Source organism: Heliangelus exortis, chromosome 2, assembly GCF_036169615.1.
Source record: "Heliangelus exortis chromosome 2, bHelExo1.hap1, whole genome shotgun sequence".
Taxonomy (NCBI): Eukaryota; Metazoa; Chordata; class Aves; order Apodiformes; family Trochilidae; genus Heliangelus; species Heliangelus exortis.
The window spans coordinates 2,014,025-2,028,672 of record NC_092423.1 but is presented as its reverse complement, the minus strand read 5'-3'; the positions used below and the strand labels follow the sequence as shown (position 1 = coordinate 2,028,672).

At 47.0% G+C, this 14,648-nt stretch overlaps 2 protein-coding genes across 8 annotated transcripts in view; one reads left to right on the top strand and one right to left on the bottom strand.

The window, feature by feature from the left end:
- Positions 1-1,919: 1,919 nt before the first annotated feature.
- JMJD4 (jumonji domain containing 4) lies at positions 1,920-13,321 on the top strand. 3 transcript variants are annotated; one of them, XM_071734532.1, is made up of 7 exons: positions 1,920-2,033; positions 2,613-3,173; positions 3,833-3,998; positions 5,069-5,194; positions 7,386-7,653; positions 8,345-8,491; positions 10,161-10,533. In XM_071734532.1, the coding sequence occupies exons 2-7, from the start codon at positions 2,909-2,911 to the stop codon at positions 10,470-10,472; spliced, it is 1,284 nt and encodes a 427-aa protein (XP_071590633.1). In that variant the 5' UTR covers positions 1,920-2,033; positions 2,613-2,908; the 3' UTR covers positions 10,473-10,533. The 3 variants fall into 3 exon arrangements, with proteins under 3 accessions (XP_071590633.1, XP_071590635.1, XP_071590634.1); XM_071734534.1 differs by lacking the exon at positions 10,161-10,533 and adding an exon at positions 12,419-13,321 and having other exon boundaries at positions 1,933-2,033; XM_071734533.1 differs by lacking the exon at positions 1,920-2,033 and adding an exon at positions 2,177-2,317.
- The window catches only part of ALS2CL (ALS2 C-terminal like), a 63,302-nt gene continuing 61,835 nt past the window's right edge, over positions 13,182-14,648 (bottom strand). For all 5 annotated transcript variants that reach the window (XM_071734530.1, XM_071734531.1, XM_071734529.1 and 2 more), the window contains one exon: positions 13,182-14,623. In XM_071734530.1, the coding sequence (XP_071590631.1) occupies positions 14,552-14,623 (72 nt within the window). In that variant the 3' untranslated portion in view covers positions 13,182-14,551. The remainder of the gene's footprint in view (positions 14,624-14,648) is intronic.

The window sequence follows — 14,648 nt, the reverse complement described above, 5'->3', positions numbered from 1 at the left end:
TTGGAAGGGACCTCAGAGCTCATCAAGTCCAACCCTTGATCCACTCCCCCCGTGGTTCCCAGCCCATGGCACTGAGTGCCACATCCAGGCTCTTTTGAAATATCTCCAGGGATGGAGAATCCACCCCTTCCCTGGGCAGCCCATTCCAATGCCTGATCACCCTCTCCAGAAAGAAATTCTTTCTAATGTCCAACCTAAACCTCCCCTGGCACAACTTGAGACCTCTTGTGCCCTCTTGTCTTGCTGAGAGTTGCCTGGGAAAAGAGCCCAACCCCCCCCTGGCTCCAACCTCCTTTCAGGGAGTTGGAGAGATTGATGAGGTCTCCCCTGAGCCTCCTCTTCTCCAGCCTCAACACCCCCAGCTCCCTCAGCCCTTCCTCACAGGACTTGTGCTGGATCCCTTCCCAGCCTCCTTGCTCTTCTCTGGACCTGCTCCAGCACCTCAATCTCCTTCCTGAGCTGAGGGGCCCAGAACTGGACACAGGACTCAAGCTGTGGCCTCCCCAGGGCTGAGCACAGGGGCAGAATCCCTTCCCTGGACCTGCTGGCCACGCTGTTCCTGAGCCAGCCCAGGATGCCATTGGCCTTCTTGGCCACCTGGGCATCATCCCAACACTTCTTGCCCTCAGGCAGCTTTGGTGCTGGGACCACTTCCTTGGGGAGTTTTTTCCAGAGCTCAACAACCCCCTGGCTGAAAAACTCCCCCTTTCTCTAAGCTAAACTTCCCCAGGACATTTTTCTACCATTCCCTCAGGTGCTATTGTTGGTCACCAGAGTGACCCCATCTTTACCCCTCCCTTGTCAGGAATTCAGACATCACAGGAACAGATTGCCCAGGGAAGTTGTGGCTGCTCCTGAAAGAGCTCAAGGCCAAGTTAGATGAGGCTTGGAGCAACCTGGCCCAGTGGGAGGTGTCTCTGCCCATGCAGGGGGGTGGAAAGAGATGATCTTGAAGGTTCCCTCCAACCCAAACCATTCCATGCTTCTGTTTGCAGCCCAGAAAGCCAACTGTGCCCTGGGCTACATCCAGAGCAGCATGGCCAGCAGGGCCAGGGAAGGGATTCTCCTCCTTTAATCCACTCTCCTGAGACCCCACCTGGAGTTCTGCATCCAGTTCTGGAGCCCCTGTTCCAAGAAAGCTCTGGAGGTGCTAGAGAGTGTCCAGAGAAGGGCCAGGAGGATGCTCAGAGGGCTGGAGCAGCTCTGCTATGCAGACAGACTGAGAGAGTTGGGGTTGTTCAGTCTGGAGAGGAGAAGGTTCTCCAAGGAGACCTTAGTGTGGCCTTCCAGGATCTGAAGGGGCTACAGGAAAGCTGGGGAGGGACTTTTTAGGATGTCAGGGAGGGACAGGACATGGGGAATGGATCCAAACTAGAGGAGGGGAGATTTAGATTGGATGTTGGGAAGAAGTTCTTCCCCGTGAGGGTGGTGAGAGCCTGGCACAGGTTGCCCAGAGAGGTGGTGGAAGCCCCATCCATCCCTGGAAGTTTTGAAGGGAAAGGGCTCTGAGCAACCTGATCTGTGGGAGGTGTCCCAGCCCATGGCAGGGGGGTTGGAAACAGACGATCTTCAAGGCCCCTTCCAACCTTAAAAACTCTGAGTTTTCCAGAAGATCCCTATCTCCATAACCTCCTCACCCCTCTCAGGCAGCCCCTGGTTTTATTTTCTCTCCCTCAGGCCAAACCCCCCCCCCCCCTCCCCTCAGCCTTAGGCCAAGCGCCCTTCCCCCCCCCCACAATCTCCCCCTCCAAGCCTCCCCTCTCACTTCCTCCCCTTTCTCCCCCAGCCCCACACCCTTACTCTGACCCCAAACCCTTTCACCCACCTCCCTCAGCGCGGTTCGGTTCCGTTCGGTTCGGTCCTGTGCGGCCCAGCCCGGCCCCAGCTCCCTCCCCGAACCTCCGCGCCTGCGCCCGCTCCCTCCTCACCCTTCCCCCCGGGCTCCAACCTTCCCAGCGCCCAAGTTCCGGGAGCTGCCGGGGGACTCTGTCCCTTTCCGCTTCTCCCCTCCCTCCTCACCTATCTTTCAGGAGGTATGGCGGGGGTAGGGATTTAAGGGGGAGGTGTCCCCGGTGTCTTTTCTCCTCTCCCGTGGGCAGAGGACCGAGAAATCGAGGCGGGGAGGGGGTGTGCGCCGCGCTGTGGGGTCCGGGTCCTTCCCTGGAGCTTTGTGGGGAGGGGAGACGCCTCATGGCGGCTCCGTTTTTCCTCCTCTATCCCGGCTGCTTCGTCTCCCCTTCACCCCCCGATGTTTCCCCTTCACCCCCCGATGTCTCCCCTCTCCTGAAGCCCATCCCTCCATGATACGCGGCCTCAGGTGCAGCCCTCGGGCCTCCTCTCTGTGTCCTCTTCTCCCCCCTCCCCCCCCTTTCTCTTCTCCTCGTTGTTATTCACCTTTTCTTTCCAAAATTATTCTTTTTTTAACGTATGGTTGCTGCTCGTCCCACAGGGAAAGGGGGGTGGTTGCTAAACCTGATGTCTTCTCCTGCCAAAGTGCAGTGGTTTCCCAGAGCCCCAAAATATTGAGGGGGTTTTCCTTCCCTCCACAATTTCAGCAGGGATATTCCACTGAAATGAATGTTTCTGATTTATTTTTATTTTTATTTTTTTAGGGAAGAAGAAGCTTTTGGTGGTCCAGAGAGTGTGGTTGCCCTGGCAACAAGGTGACAAGAGAGCAACATCCTCAGCATCTGCAGTGAGCCACCCAAATTCACCTGATGTGATGCTTCTCCATGACTTCTTTGCCCTCCAGCACTTTCTCTTTTCCTGGGAGTTTTCATGGATTTAGAGACTTCCATTTTAAAACCTTCCGTTTTATTTTATTTTATTTTTTATTTTTGCTGTAGAATAACCCCGTAGCTTCAGTCCAACCCTGTCTTGGCTCAGCCAGGAAGGGGACTCAGCCTGCATGGACAGGGCAACCTTTGCCTGTTCCACTGCCTTTTTCCATGACTACAGCAGCTCATCTCAGGGTGCTCTCTGCCTCCCTGGAGGCCACGTTGACTTTATTGAAAAAGTAGAATCATTCACTTATTCCGACTTTTTCCGGGATTATTTGATTCCCAACCATCCCTGTATTTTCTCAGCCAAGTTCACTGAAGAGTGGGGCAGCAGGAGGAACTGGGTGACTTGGGATGGGAAGCCCAACTTTGATTATCTGCTGCAGAAGTTTGGTAAGTTTTTAATAAAAGCTTGGCTTTTTTAATACCTCATTAAAACATCTGGATGACCTGTTTTGTTTTTTTTTTTTTTTTTTAATCTTCAGAGTAGAACCTCTAAACAAAACCAAGCAGTTCTCCAGGCTTATTTTCTAAGTTAATAATTCATTCTCCACACTTACCCTTCTTATTTTGTGGAAGTTCCAATGGGTTCCAGTTTTGTGGGTTCCAATCTTGACTTTATTCCTCTAATGAAGTAACTAAACCATCATTTAACCAAACCATCATTTAAACCCCACCAACTTAACCATAACCAGAGGGACATCCTGATGCCTGCCCCTTAAAAATATTAGTGTGTATTTTTAAGAATCAGCACCCCACTCCTCATGTAGATTGAGAGGAGGATTCAGGTCACATTAAACAAATATTTCTGGCCTTTAAAATTCTCTGTCTGCCTAGAATGATGGTGCTGGGAGTGAGAGCTGAGCCAGGAATTGTTGTTTTGGGTGTTTGTATTGTGCTCAGGACCCAGGTCCTGTAGTCTGCTTTTATATATGGAAAGATAATAGGTAATATAGTATAATATACATATATATATATGTATAAAAGGTTAAAAAAATTCAGTTTATTCAGTTATTCTGTCCCCACGTGAGCTCAAGGAGTTTGTATTTCAGGAGAAGCTGTAGTACCTGTTGCCAACTGTGATGTCAAGGAGTACAACTCCAACCCAAAGGAGCAGCTCCCCTTCAAGGAATACATAAAATACTGGAAGGAATACATCAGGAATGGCCACAGTTCATCCAGGGGGTGCCTTTACCTGAAGGATTGGCACCTGAGCAGGTAAGAGAGACCTCTGGAACCCCCCTCCATGCCATGCACACCTGGGAGCTGCCATGGAGCCTTAATCTTCATCTTTTCCTGCCTGAGCATTTAAATGCCCCTCAGTGCTGTTTGGTAGCACCTGCCCAGCAAATTGTGTCTTTAGCTGCACAGTCCTGGGCATAATTCCCAGGGAAAGATCCTTAAACAAGCTCTTGTTTCCCAAAGAGGCTGACAGCCTTTTCCTCTTTCTTTTAAATGATTCTGTTACCCCTCTGGAAGCTCTGTGGCTGGAATCTTTGGCTTTTGTTTGCCACCCTGCTTCTTAAAAAGAAGGATGAACATTTTTAAATTTGTTTAATTACTGAGTGGGTGTGAGTTGTAATCCTTTACCCTCCATTTTCTTTTCTCTTAACCTTCCTGGTCACTAAAGTTCTCCTCAATCCATTCTGGCTTCTCCAAGGTGGATTCTTTATGCATTCCTCAGATCTGTAGAAGACTTTGAAGTCTTTACACTCAAATTTTTTTCTTCCTTAAATGTAGCCTGCTCTTAATCCAGTTTTCTTATGGTCCCCTTGTTTTTATTTTTGAGTGTGCCAGTGCCTCACAGTAATTTTTCAGTCTCTACCTCCCTGGCTGCTTTCTCAGACACCAAAAAGGATGGGAAAGGGGCAGGAGGAGGTCACACACTTATCAAAATAAGAGAATAAAAAAAAAAAAAAAAGTGGTAAACCACAGCCTGGCCTCCTTCCTAACCTTTCCCCCCCACACACACACCTTCCATCCTGTTGGACAACCAGTCTTGCAGATGTCTCATCTCAAGAACTTGGATTTATTAGGAATTGTCTCTGCCAGAATTAGGAGGAGTCTCCCAAACAGCAGTGAAGCTTCACAGCTTTCCTGAGATGCAGAAAACCACATTTTCCATGCAACTCAGAGCTGTCAGTGCCACAGAGGAGGTGGCAGCTGAGCATCAGTGTCCTGCTAGAGACCCCATTGCTCTCTGTACCTGGGGAGTGGGAACTGAAGTAAGAAGGAACAATTCTGCCTTTTTTCTGAGCCTGATTTCCAATGCCTGGTGTCTTTTTAAGGGCTTTCCCAGAGCAAGATGTTTATACAACCCCTGTGTATTTCTCATCTGATTGGCTGAATGAATACTGGGATGCTATAGCTGTGGATGACTACAGGTTTGTCTACATGGGACCCAAAGGTTCATGGTAAGGCACTGAGGCTTCTGTCATTCTTACACAGTCATTTTTTTGGAAGATTTGGTGTTTCAGGGGCTTATCAGGTCGTGTTTCAGGGGTTTATCAGGTTGTGCTTCAGCCAGAGGGACTTTGAGGGGTGGACCCATGCAAACTGCCTGAAGTTAGAGAAGGCCAAGTGCAAGGTCCTGCAATCCCAGGCATAAATCCAGGCTGGGGGGAGAAAAACTGGAGAGCATCCTTGAGGAGAAGGACTAAGGGGAGCCAGAAACATGTGCTGGCAGCTCAGAAACCAACTGTGTCCTGGGGGTGCCTCAGAAGAAGTGTGGCCCCCAGGTCAACAGAGGAGATTGTGTGTGAGACCCCTCCTGCAGTGCTGGATCCAGGTCTGGGATCCTCAATTTAAGAAGCAAATCCAAAGCTGATGCAAGGGCTGGAGCAGCTCTGCTCTGGAAAGTTTTAAACTGGAAGAGGGGAGGGATTTGGAAGAGATTTTTTTGCTGTGAGACCCTGGCCCAGGCTGCCCAGAGAAGCTGTGGCTGCCCCATCTCTGGAAATGTTCCAGGCCAGGTTGGATGGGGCTTGGAACAATGGGATCAAGCAGGAGGTGTCCCTGTCCATGGCAGGGGGTTGGAACTAAATGATCTTGAAGGTCCCTTCCAACCCAAAGCAGTTTGTGATCACATACAGCACAGTGTTGTACCTGAGCCCAGCTTTTCTCAGGCAGCTCCTTTAGTTCTGGATGTGAGCTGTCCTGCTGCAGGCACCTCAAGTGTTTTTGCACTTCCAAAAGTTGCCCTGAGTTGTGCAGACAAAAATGTGCAGGAGTCAGCTGGTTTTAGAAGTTTTTTAGATCCAAATCTCCCTGGGAATCATCAGCCACTTGTGGTTTGCAGGGACAACAGAAACTTCTGAGAGGTGGGGATGGGTTGGCCAAATCCTTAGCAGATGAAAAATGAAGTCCAGCATTGGTGTTAAAGTTTTGTTTCAAAGAATCTCATCAGTTCCCATCACAGAATCATAGAATTGTCTGGGTTGGAAGGGACCTCCGAGATCATCAAGTCCAACCCTTGATCCACTCCCCCCGTGGTTCCCAGCCCATGGCACTGAGTGCCACATCCAGGCTCTTTTGAAATATCTCCAGGGATGGAGAATCCACCCCTTCCCTGGGCAGCCCATTCCAACCTCTGATCACCCTCTCCAGAAAGAAATTCTTTCTAATGTCCAACCTGAACCTCCCCTGGCACAACTTGAGACCTCTTGTGCCCTCTTGTCTTGTTGAAAGTCATCTGGGAAAAGAGCCCAACCCCCCCCTGGCTCCAACCTCCTTTCAGGGAGTTGGAGAGAGTGATGAGGTCTCCCCTGAGCCTCCTCTTCTCCAGCCTCAACACCCCCAGCTCCCTCAGCCCTTCCTCCCAGGACTTGTGCTGGATCCCTTCCCAGCCTCCTTGCTCTTCTCTGGACCTGCTCCAGCACCTCAATCTCCTTCCTGAGCTGAGGGGCCCAGAACTGGACACAGGACTCAAGCTGTGGCCTCCCCAGGGCTGAGCACAGGGGCAGAATCCCTTCCCTGGACCTGCTGGCCACGCTGTTCCTGAGCCAGCCCAGGATGCCATTGGCCTTCTTGGCCACCTGGGCACACTGCTGCCTCCTCTTCAGCTTCCTGGCAATCCAGACTCCCAGCTCCCTTTCTGCCACTCTGTGCCCAGCCTGGAGCTCCCCATGGGGTTGTTGTGGCCAAAGTGCAGGACCCGGCACTTGGAATGTTGAACCTCATCCCGTTGGGATCAGCCCAACAAACCTCCTGACACTGAAGTATTTGTGGGATAGATTCAGAACTAACTGAGGGAGAAGCAGAGGGGATATAAAATACTTCAATACTCTGGAGAAACAGTGAGCTTTGAATACTCCAAATGACCAATATTAAATGAAAAGGCTGACAGTTTGGCATCAGGTTTGCACTGTAAAGATTGTTTGTGTAGGATCCCAGAATGGGTTGGGTTGGAAGGGACCTTAAAGCTCACCCAGTTCCAACCCCCTGCATGAGCAGGGACATCTCCCACCACACCAGGTTGCTCCAAGCCCCATCCCCCCTGACCTTCAAGACTTCCTGGGAGTTTTATGGCTGATTCTCAGAGATTTGAGTCCATCTGCCAGCTTTTAGGCACTGTGTTAACTTCAATTTCTGATCTGCCCTCTCCAGGACTCCCTTTCATGCTGATGTCTTCCGTTCCTATAGCTGGTCAGCCAATGTTTGTGGGAGGAAGAGATGGCTGCTGTACCCTGCAGGACAGGAGGAATTCCTGAAGGATTGCCATGGCAACTTGCCCTTTGATGTGACTGCACCAAGTCTTAGGGACAAGAGTGTTTACCCTCGTTACAACCAAAGCCAACCCCCTGTTGAAATTGTGCAGGAAGCAGGGGAGATTGTTTTCATCCCCAGTGGATGGCATCATCAGGTTTACAATCTGGTAAGGTAACTGATAGCATTTTTGGGCTTGGGAAAAGAGAGACAAGTCAGGCAGCTGGCTGGAAGCAGAACATTCACAGTGTGTTGGGTGCCCAAAGTCTTAACTGGGCTGGAAAAAAAGTTTAGGGAGATTCAGGGAGAAAAGTTCTGAAAGTGGTTGCTCAAGATGGTGGCTAAAAGCAAACCTGAACTCAGGAGCTCCTTGGCTCCAAGCTTGGAGAGTGTTCAGCTGAAACAGTTGTGTGAATTGTGTGAAAAACTGTGGTTTTCTTTTCTTATAAAAGTTCTACTTTTGATACTACTGCTTGCTGAGAAACAGTATGCTTGGGGAGATGGACTTCTGGTGAGGCTGCTCATCTTGCTTTGCATTAAATTACCATTTAATAGTGGCAGATGCTAACAGATTGCTCTCCATGGTTACAAACCAAGATTAACAACCTTTTCCCTTTCTCTTCACCACCTTTGTGCCCTTACAAGGTGTGCTCAGACAGAGGAACTAGAGGTGTTTGCCAGTTAGCAGAGCAAAGCAAGATTGGATTGCTCAGGTCCTTCAGCACAGTGGTGTCAAGAGAAGCATTTCCCTTCTTGGGGAATATAATTTTACCTTTTTCAGTGTTGGTTTCTGGTGCAGCTGTTTTTCTCACCCTTTCCTCTCTAGAGCTTCATACCTACTGAATTTTTTTTTCCTGCAGGAGGATACCATTTCCATCAACCACAACTGGGTGAATGGCTGCAATGTGGCCACGATGTGGGGCTTCCTGCAGGATGAATTGGCAGCTGTCCAAAGGGAAATCAAGGAGTGGAAGGACCCTATAGATGATTGGCACCTGCAGTGCCAGGTATGACAACGTGGTGCTGGCTGCCTGACCCTCTTCTTTTAGAGGAATCTGGGCTGCATTGCACCACTTTATGGGTTCTAAGACACACAGCTCCTTAAGCTCATACTGGGAGTTGGTTTCTTATGGAAGGTAGGAACTGGTGACAGCTTCATTTTGCAAGAAATCAAATATATACTTCAGTAGCTGTCACTGGGTTTAATTGCAGGGCCAGTGTTAAACCATGGGGTACCAATTAATCTGTCAGGGTTTAACACTGGCCTGGCAGTTAAACCAAGTAACAGCTGCTCTCTATTAATCTCTCTCTCCTCCCTGATAAAGAAAGGAGAGAGAATAAGGGAGAGAGACTGATGGGTTGGAAACTAAACTACACAGCTTGAATGAAACAGGAATGATAAATAGGAAAAATGACTAAATCTATACAAATCTACAGGAAAATTGATCCCAGGTTCCTCCCCCCTTCCCCCCAATAACTCTCAGGTCACCCCCGAGGCTGCAGGGCAGCCCTGGGAAAGTCCAGGCTGGAATCCTGGGGTCAGCAGCAGTTGGGAGCTGGAGGCAGGAACACACAGATTCAGGCTGGGATGGATCAGGAGCACAGGCAGAGGAAGGGATGGAATCCTCCCAGGATGCTGAAGCAAACAGGGAGAGGGGAAGAAGGGGAAGCAGGAAGGGGTTTGACCTTTGTGATCCCTCAAATTTCTCCTGAGGATGAGGTGTATGGGATGGAATCCTCTGTTTGGTCAATTCTGGCATCTCTCTTGTCTGTTCCTCCCCAAAGGAGGCTGCAGGTGGGACCTCTTGATTCCTTCTGGAGGGCAAAATGTTCCTCAGAGCTGAGCAGTGTCCCTGGTTCTGCAGCCCATTCCCAGCTGTAACTCTAAACACCCAGAGTTATCAGTCCCAGAGCAGCCACTGAACAGAAACTTGCTGTTCATTTCAGCAGTGCAGCTCCTGACAAGAGACTGAGCTGAAAGCAAAAGTACAGGACAGAAAATCCCCTTTATCCTGGCCCAAACCAGGACAATAGCACAGGGAAAAGCTTGTGCCAGTCTTTTATTGGCTGTGGCAGGGAGGTTATGATGCTTCTATGAAAAACTGATGCTTCAGCTGGTCTTCTTCAACTATCAAGGTTAGTATTAGCATCAAGATCAGTCTTTTATGCAGTATTTACATTCCTCTTTGTGAAATTTCAGTGCTTTTTCACTTAAACAGCAGAGCCCACACAGAACTGATGAAACCTTGAATCTGAAACAAGAAAAAAAAATAAGGTGGAGGTGGCAACAAGCCTCTGTGTCTGCAAAATGAGGCTTTCAGAACATGTGACTCTGCTGAGCAGTGCTGTAACTTGCATGCTTCCAAAATATTAACCATGAAACAAATGTAAGGTTTATTTCTGGAGGCTGTTACAGCTGCTGGGTTGATAGCCTTCAAAAATAGCTTCAAAAAACAAGACAAAAACCAGAAGAAACAAAACTGTTGCTTTTGGGGCTGGTGGCCTTGCAAGTAAGGTCAAGAATTTTAGTGCCATGGGGGGAATTCTAAAAAAATATGGTTCAAAATGGTTACTTATAATTCCAGGTTGTTACTTGCTTGATAAATATAGTTTGGTAATTCTTCCTGTAGGTAAGGGAGTTGTTTTCTCTTCAATGCTGTCTTTTTTTTCCCCTAGTTGATCATGAAGTCTTGCACAGGTATAGACTATAAGGAGTTCTACAACTTCCTCAAAATTATTGCAGAGAACAGGATTTCTGTCTTGGAAAATGGCCTGGATGATGAAGCTTCAGCAAAGAACACTCCAAAAGCTGCCATTTCCACCTTGGGCATGCTCCATGCAGTGTTTGATTTAAAGAGGACTGTGAAGGTGTTAACATCATTAAGTGCTAATGAAGATTTCAAGAAACTAGACCTGACATCACTTTCTCCACCTCCAGAGGCATTACTCCTCCACTTGAAAGCAGCAATAGATACAGCTCTCCTCTAACCTCCCTATTTAGTCACTTCTTTGTAAAATGAAACCTTTTGCAAAATGGGTGTTTGGAGAAGACTGACTCCTCCCTGTTTCATAGCTGTGACAGTTTAAGAGCCTTAACATAGAGTAGGGAGAGAGTACATTCTTAAGAACACTTTTTAACAGCACTGAAGTATCTGGAGTAACCAGACAAATTCTCTGAGATAACAGGAAAACCCAAATCATTTTAATATTATATTGAGCCCTGCTGGTGGTGTGGGTGCAGGGAGGGCAAACAGAAATTCTCAGTTAGCTCTGTCAGGGCTAAACCAGATTGCTGCAGTGGCCTGCACAATATTCCTGCTGCTTTTTCAGAGCACTGCAGAGCAAAAAAAGCACTGCAGGCTTCAGCAGTTGAGCTTTGTCTGGTTCCACCTCAATTGCTTTGAGAGCTGGCTTGCTTCCAGCTGCAGCTCAGCTCTTTTTTTAAATATTAGAGGATCCTAGTTGGAAGGATAGAGTAGGGAGAGAGTACATTCTTAAGAACACTTTTTAACTTGGACAGCACTGAAGTATCTGGAGTAACCAGACAAATTCTCTGAGATAACAGGAAAACCCAAATAATTTTAATATTATATTGAGCCCTGCTGGTGGTGTGGATGCAGGGAGGGGAAACAGAAATTCTCAGTTAGCTCTGTCAGGGCTAAACCAGATTGCTGCAGTGGCCTGCACAATATTCCTGCTGCTTCTTCAGAGCAAAACAGCACTGCAGGCTTCAGCAGTTGAGCTTTGTCTGGTTCCACCTCAATTGCTTTGAGAGCTGGCTTGCTTCCAGCTGCAGCTCAGCTCTTTTTTTAAATATTAGAGGATCCTAGTTGTGTTGGTTTTGTTGTTTTTTTTTTTTATTTTATTTCCCCTGCAGGCTGAGCAGGCTCAGCAGCTGAAGCATAAGATGTGGAAGAGCTGAGTGTCCTATTTTCCTGTACAGTGGCATCTCTCTAAAGCTGAAAATCTCCAGCTGACCCAACCTTCAGGGGCTTCAGGATTAAATTTAACATATCAGGGAGCTGGGCTCTTGCTGGGGAATCTGCCACTAAAGATTTAAGCTCAAAAGGAGGAACCTGAATGTGCTCTCCCCTCTCTACACACTATTTTAAGGCACAGTATTTTCTCAAGCAGAGATTTGCTTCATCAGGGAAGGGAGCAAATAGCCTCATGGTCTCTCCTCTCAAAAAGCCATGCTGTTAACACACCAAATAGCACTCCTGCATGGTTACAGAGCACAATTTCCAACCTGAATGCTACCCACAGGCTAAAAGAGCATTTCCAGTGAAGCATCTCCCTTGCTTTTACTGGAAAAGGAAGCCTAGAAGCACAAATGGCTGCACACTGTTAACTTAGCTGCCCCTTTAGGGCTTCACTTGAATTATAGCTCAAGAACTTGCTCAGTTTTCAGCCAGATAAGAGCAACTAGGAACCCTGTGTTTAGAAAGTGCAATAGTAGAACTCTCTAGTAGGCTGAAAAAAAAAAAAATCTTATTGTTTTCTAGATAATCCTGTGGAGTTTGTATGTGCATGCATTTTGCATGTTCTGTTTTCTAGCAAATTTCTGCATTTTGAGTGGGAAGTGGTACCCAAAACTAAAATCAATACCCAGAGCATGGAAGAATGGAGAAAACAGGCTTTTATTTCTTTATTTTAATTTTTTTTTTTTTTTTGTAACAGCTGTGACTACATCTCAGTGATTCAGCCTTCTGGCAGAGTATTTCTTTGGCCTGGAAAAGTGCCAGTTTGAAGCAACTCTGAAATAAAAAGTTCACAGCTGTTACTCCTGGCTGTTTACATTCACCAGGAGAGGCAAACTGGAGCTTTCCTCCTTCCATGAATTAAGGGGAGGTTTCAGAGAGGTGAGGAACAATGCTTTAAAGCTGACAATCAATGGACTTTGGAGGCAAACATTTTCCTCTTGTATTCCCCAGGCTCACTGCATGCTGTGTAACTGCACCAACCCCTTGAAACACTGCATTTTTATAAAGGGTTTGTTTAGCTCAAGAGTGCTTTTTCATTCCATGGCCCTGGAAGCTGGAACTGCCTTGGCTGTGTGAAAACAGCAAACCTACAAATCTGGGTTTTAACACTGAGAACCCAGGATCTCAACAGTTTGGACACTGTCCAGCAGAAAACACCCTCATTTGGATGGATCCCATCAGTTTGCTGAGAGGAAATAAAATCCAGGCAGCAGTTCTCCAGGTAATTCCTCTTCCCTGTGAAAAACAGGTAAGGAAAAAGAGAGGAGATGGTAGGGTGGCTGAAGAGGTGTTCAGGTAAAGGAAGGTGGGACTTATTATTTATTATTATTATTGCTTATTCTTCCTTCACCTGTGCTCTCTCTGCCCCACAACATCCTCAGTTCTGGAAGGTTCAGGCCTGTTAAGGTTTGAGTGTGATCCCAAAAAGCAGGGGGGGAAAACCCAGTAGTTTAATTGCAGGGAAGTGTCTTAAAGTTTAAGCCATGCTCTCCTTAGTGATTTGGCAGGGAGCAGAAGCATAAAAATCATTTTAATGATTCAGTGTCTTGCAATTACATTGAGAAATTAATTTGTAGTTCCAGTTCTTCTTTCCCACCAGTGCTCAAGATTATAAGGGAGCCATATAGAACTTTTTGTAGACTTAAAGAGAATTAAATTCTCCAATGACTGAAGACAGCAGTGATATTAGAATAAGAAGCATGCAGGCCTGGAATCTCTTAAAAATGGAACAGCTTTATTTAAATACAAAGTTACTGTGAAACATACATTAGGATACTCTCATACCAATATATTAATTGTTGTAATTAATGTACTATTTATTAAAGCATAATACTTGTGATAAACAGGAGGAAACACAGGCTGTAGAGTTTTGTTTTCTTAAAGTCCCAGACCTGGACAATTTCAAATCAAACTGTAATGTAAAAAATATTAAATCCCCCCCAAAAAAATAGGTTAAAATCTAGTTCAAAAAGAGCTCTTGCTCTCATATGCCATTCAGATATCAGTGATTTATCTGATCCAGGAACAGGACCCTACATATCCCTTTGCCTTTTATGAAGGCAGCATAAAACCCAGCCCAATTTTCATCTGATTTGTAACCCAGTGGGGTCAGTGGGCAGTCTGTCAGCACAGAGCAGTGCAAGTAGGAAAAAAAATCATCAGTGTTTTTTCAGGTCTGTCAGTGCAGAAACTCAGGTGGTTTTGTGTTTTCTCTTAGCAGGGTTTGAGGTTTCTCAGCCCAGGACTAGGCATGTCCTTCCTATCAGGCACCCATGAACCCCTGCAGAATTACCAAGCAGCACTAACATGGGTCAAGGTGCAAGTGTGATGTCCCTGAGACTTCAACAGGAGTCTGCAAAGTATAAATATCCACTTATAAGGATCATAAATCAAAGGATTTAGTTCATAGCAGCTTTACAATGCAATGGAGAGGTACTGAGTTTGGCATAGGTAGGAAGAGGAGTGGAAAAAAAAAAAAAAAACAACCCAAAACCTTCCTCTTTAGGGATAGAGGAAAAGCCACCTCATTCCTGGAACAGGTTGCTCAGGAACATGGGGGTGGCCTCTCCTATGCCACATTTCTGCCAACCAGAAATGGTCCCATCAAAACAGTTTTGTGGTTTCATTTGATCGCTTTCTATTAAAAATAAAACAAAATACAACCAAAATTAAAAAAAAAAAAAAAAAAAAAAAAAGAAAAAAAAGCAAACACCCCACCTCTCCTCCTTTCAGTCAGCTCCCCAGTGCAACACAAACACAGCAGCTGAGAGAGCAGTGAAAGGAGGTGTCAGAGTGCAGGAAAAATGAGATAAAACTGCAAGGCAGAAAGAACCTGTGGCCACTTCTCCTCCAAGAGATTCCCCAGGTTGGGCTGAGGTTGCCTCTTGAGGCTTCCAGGCTGAGCTTCCCCATCCCAGAGCTAAGTCCAAGGGAAAAGCCAGGGAGGACCCCTCAGCTGATAAATAACTTTTTCATCCCTTTTGAAAAGCAACCAGAAGAGCAGCCACTTGGTTGCTTCTTCATCCCACAGTGTTCAGGTCAAGAAAGTGCAGGAGGGGAGAGATTCCCATGGGATCCTGGGGCTCAGGAGCTGTGATTCCCGTGGCAGTTCTCCCTTTGGTGGAGCCTCATCCTTTGGATGTGTTCATAGCAGGACTGGGCAAGGAAGAGAGGAAAAGAT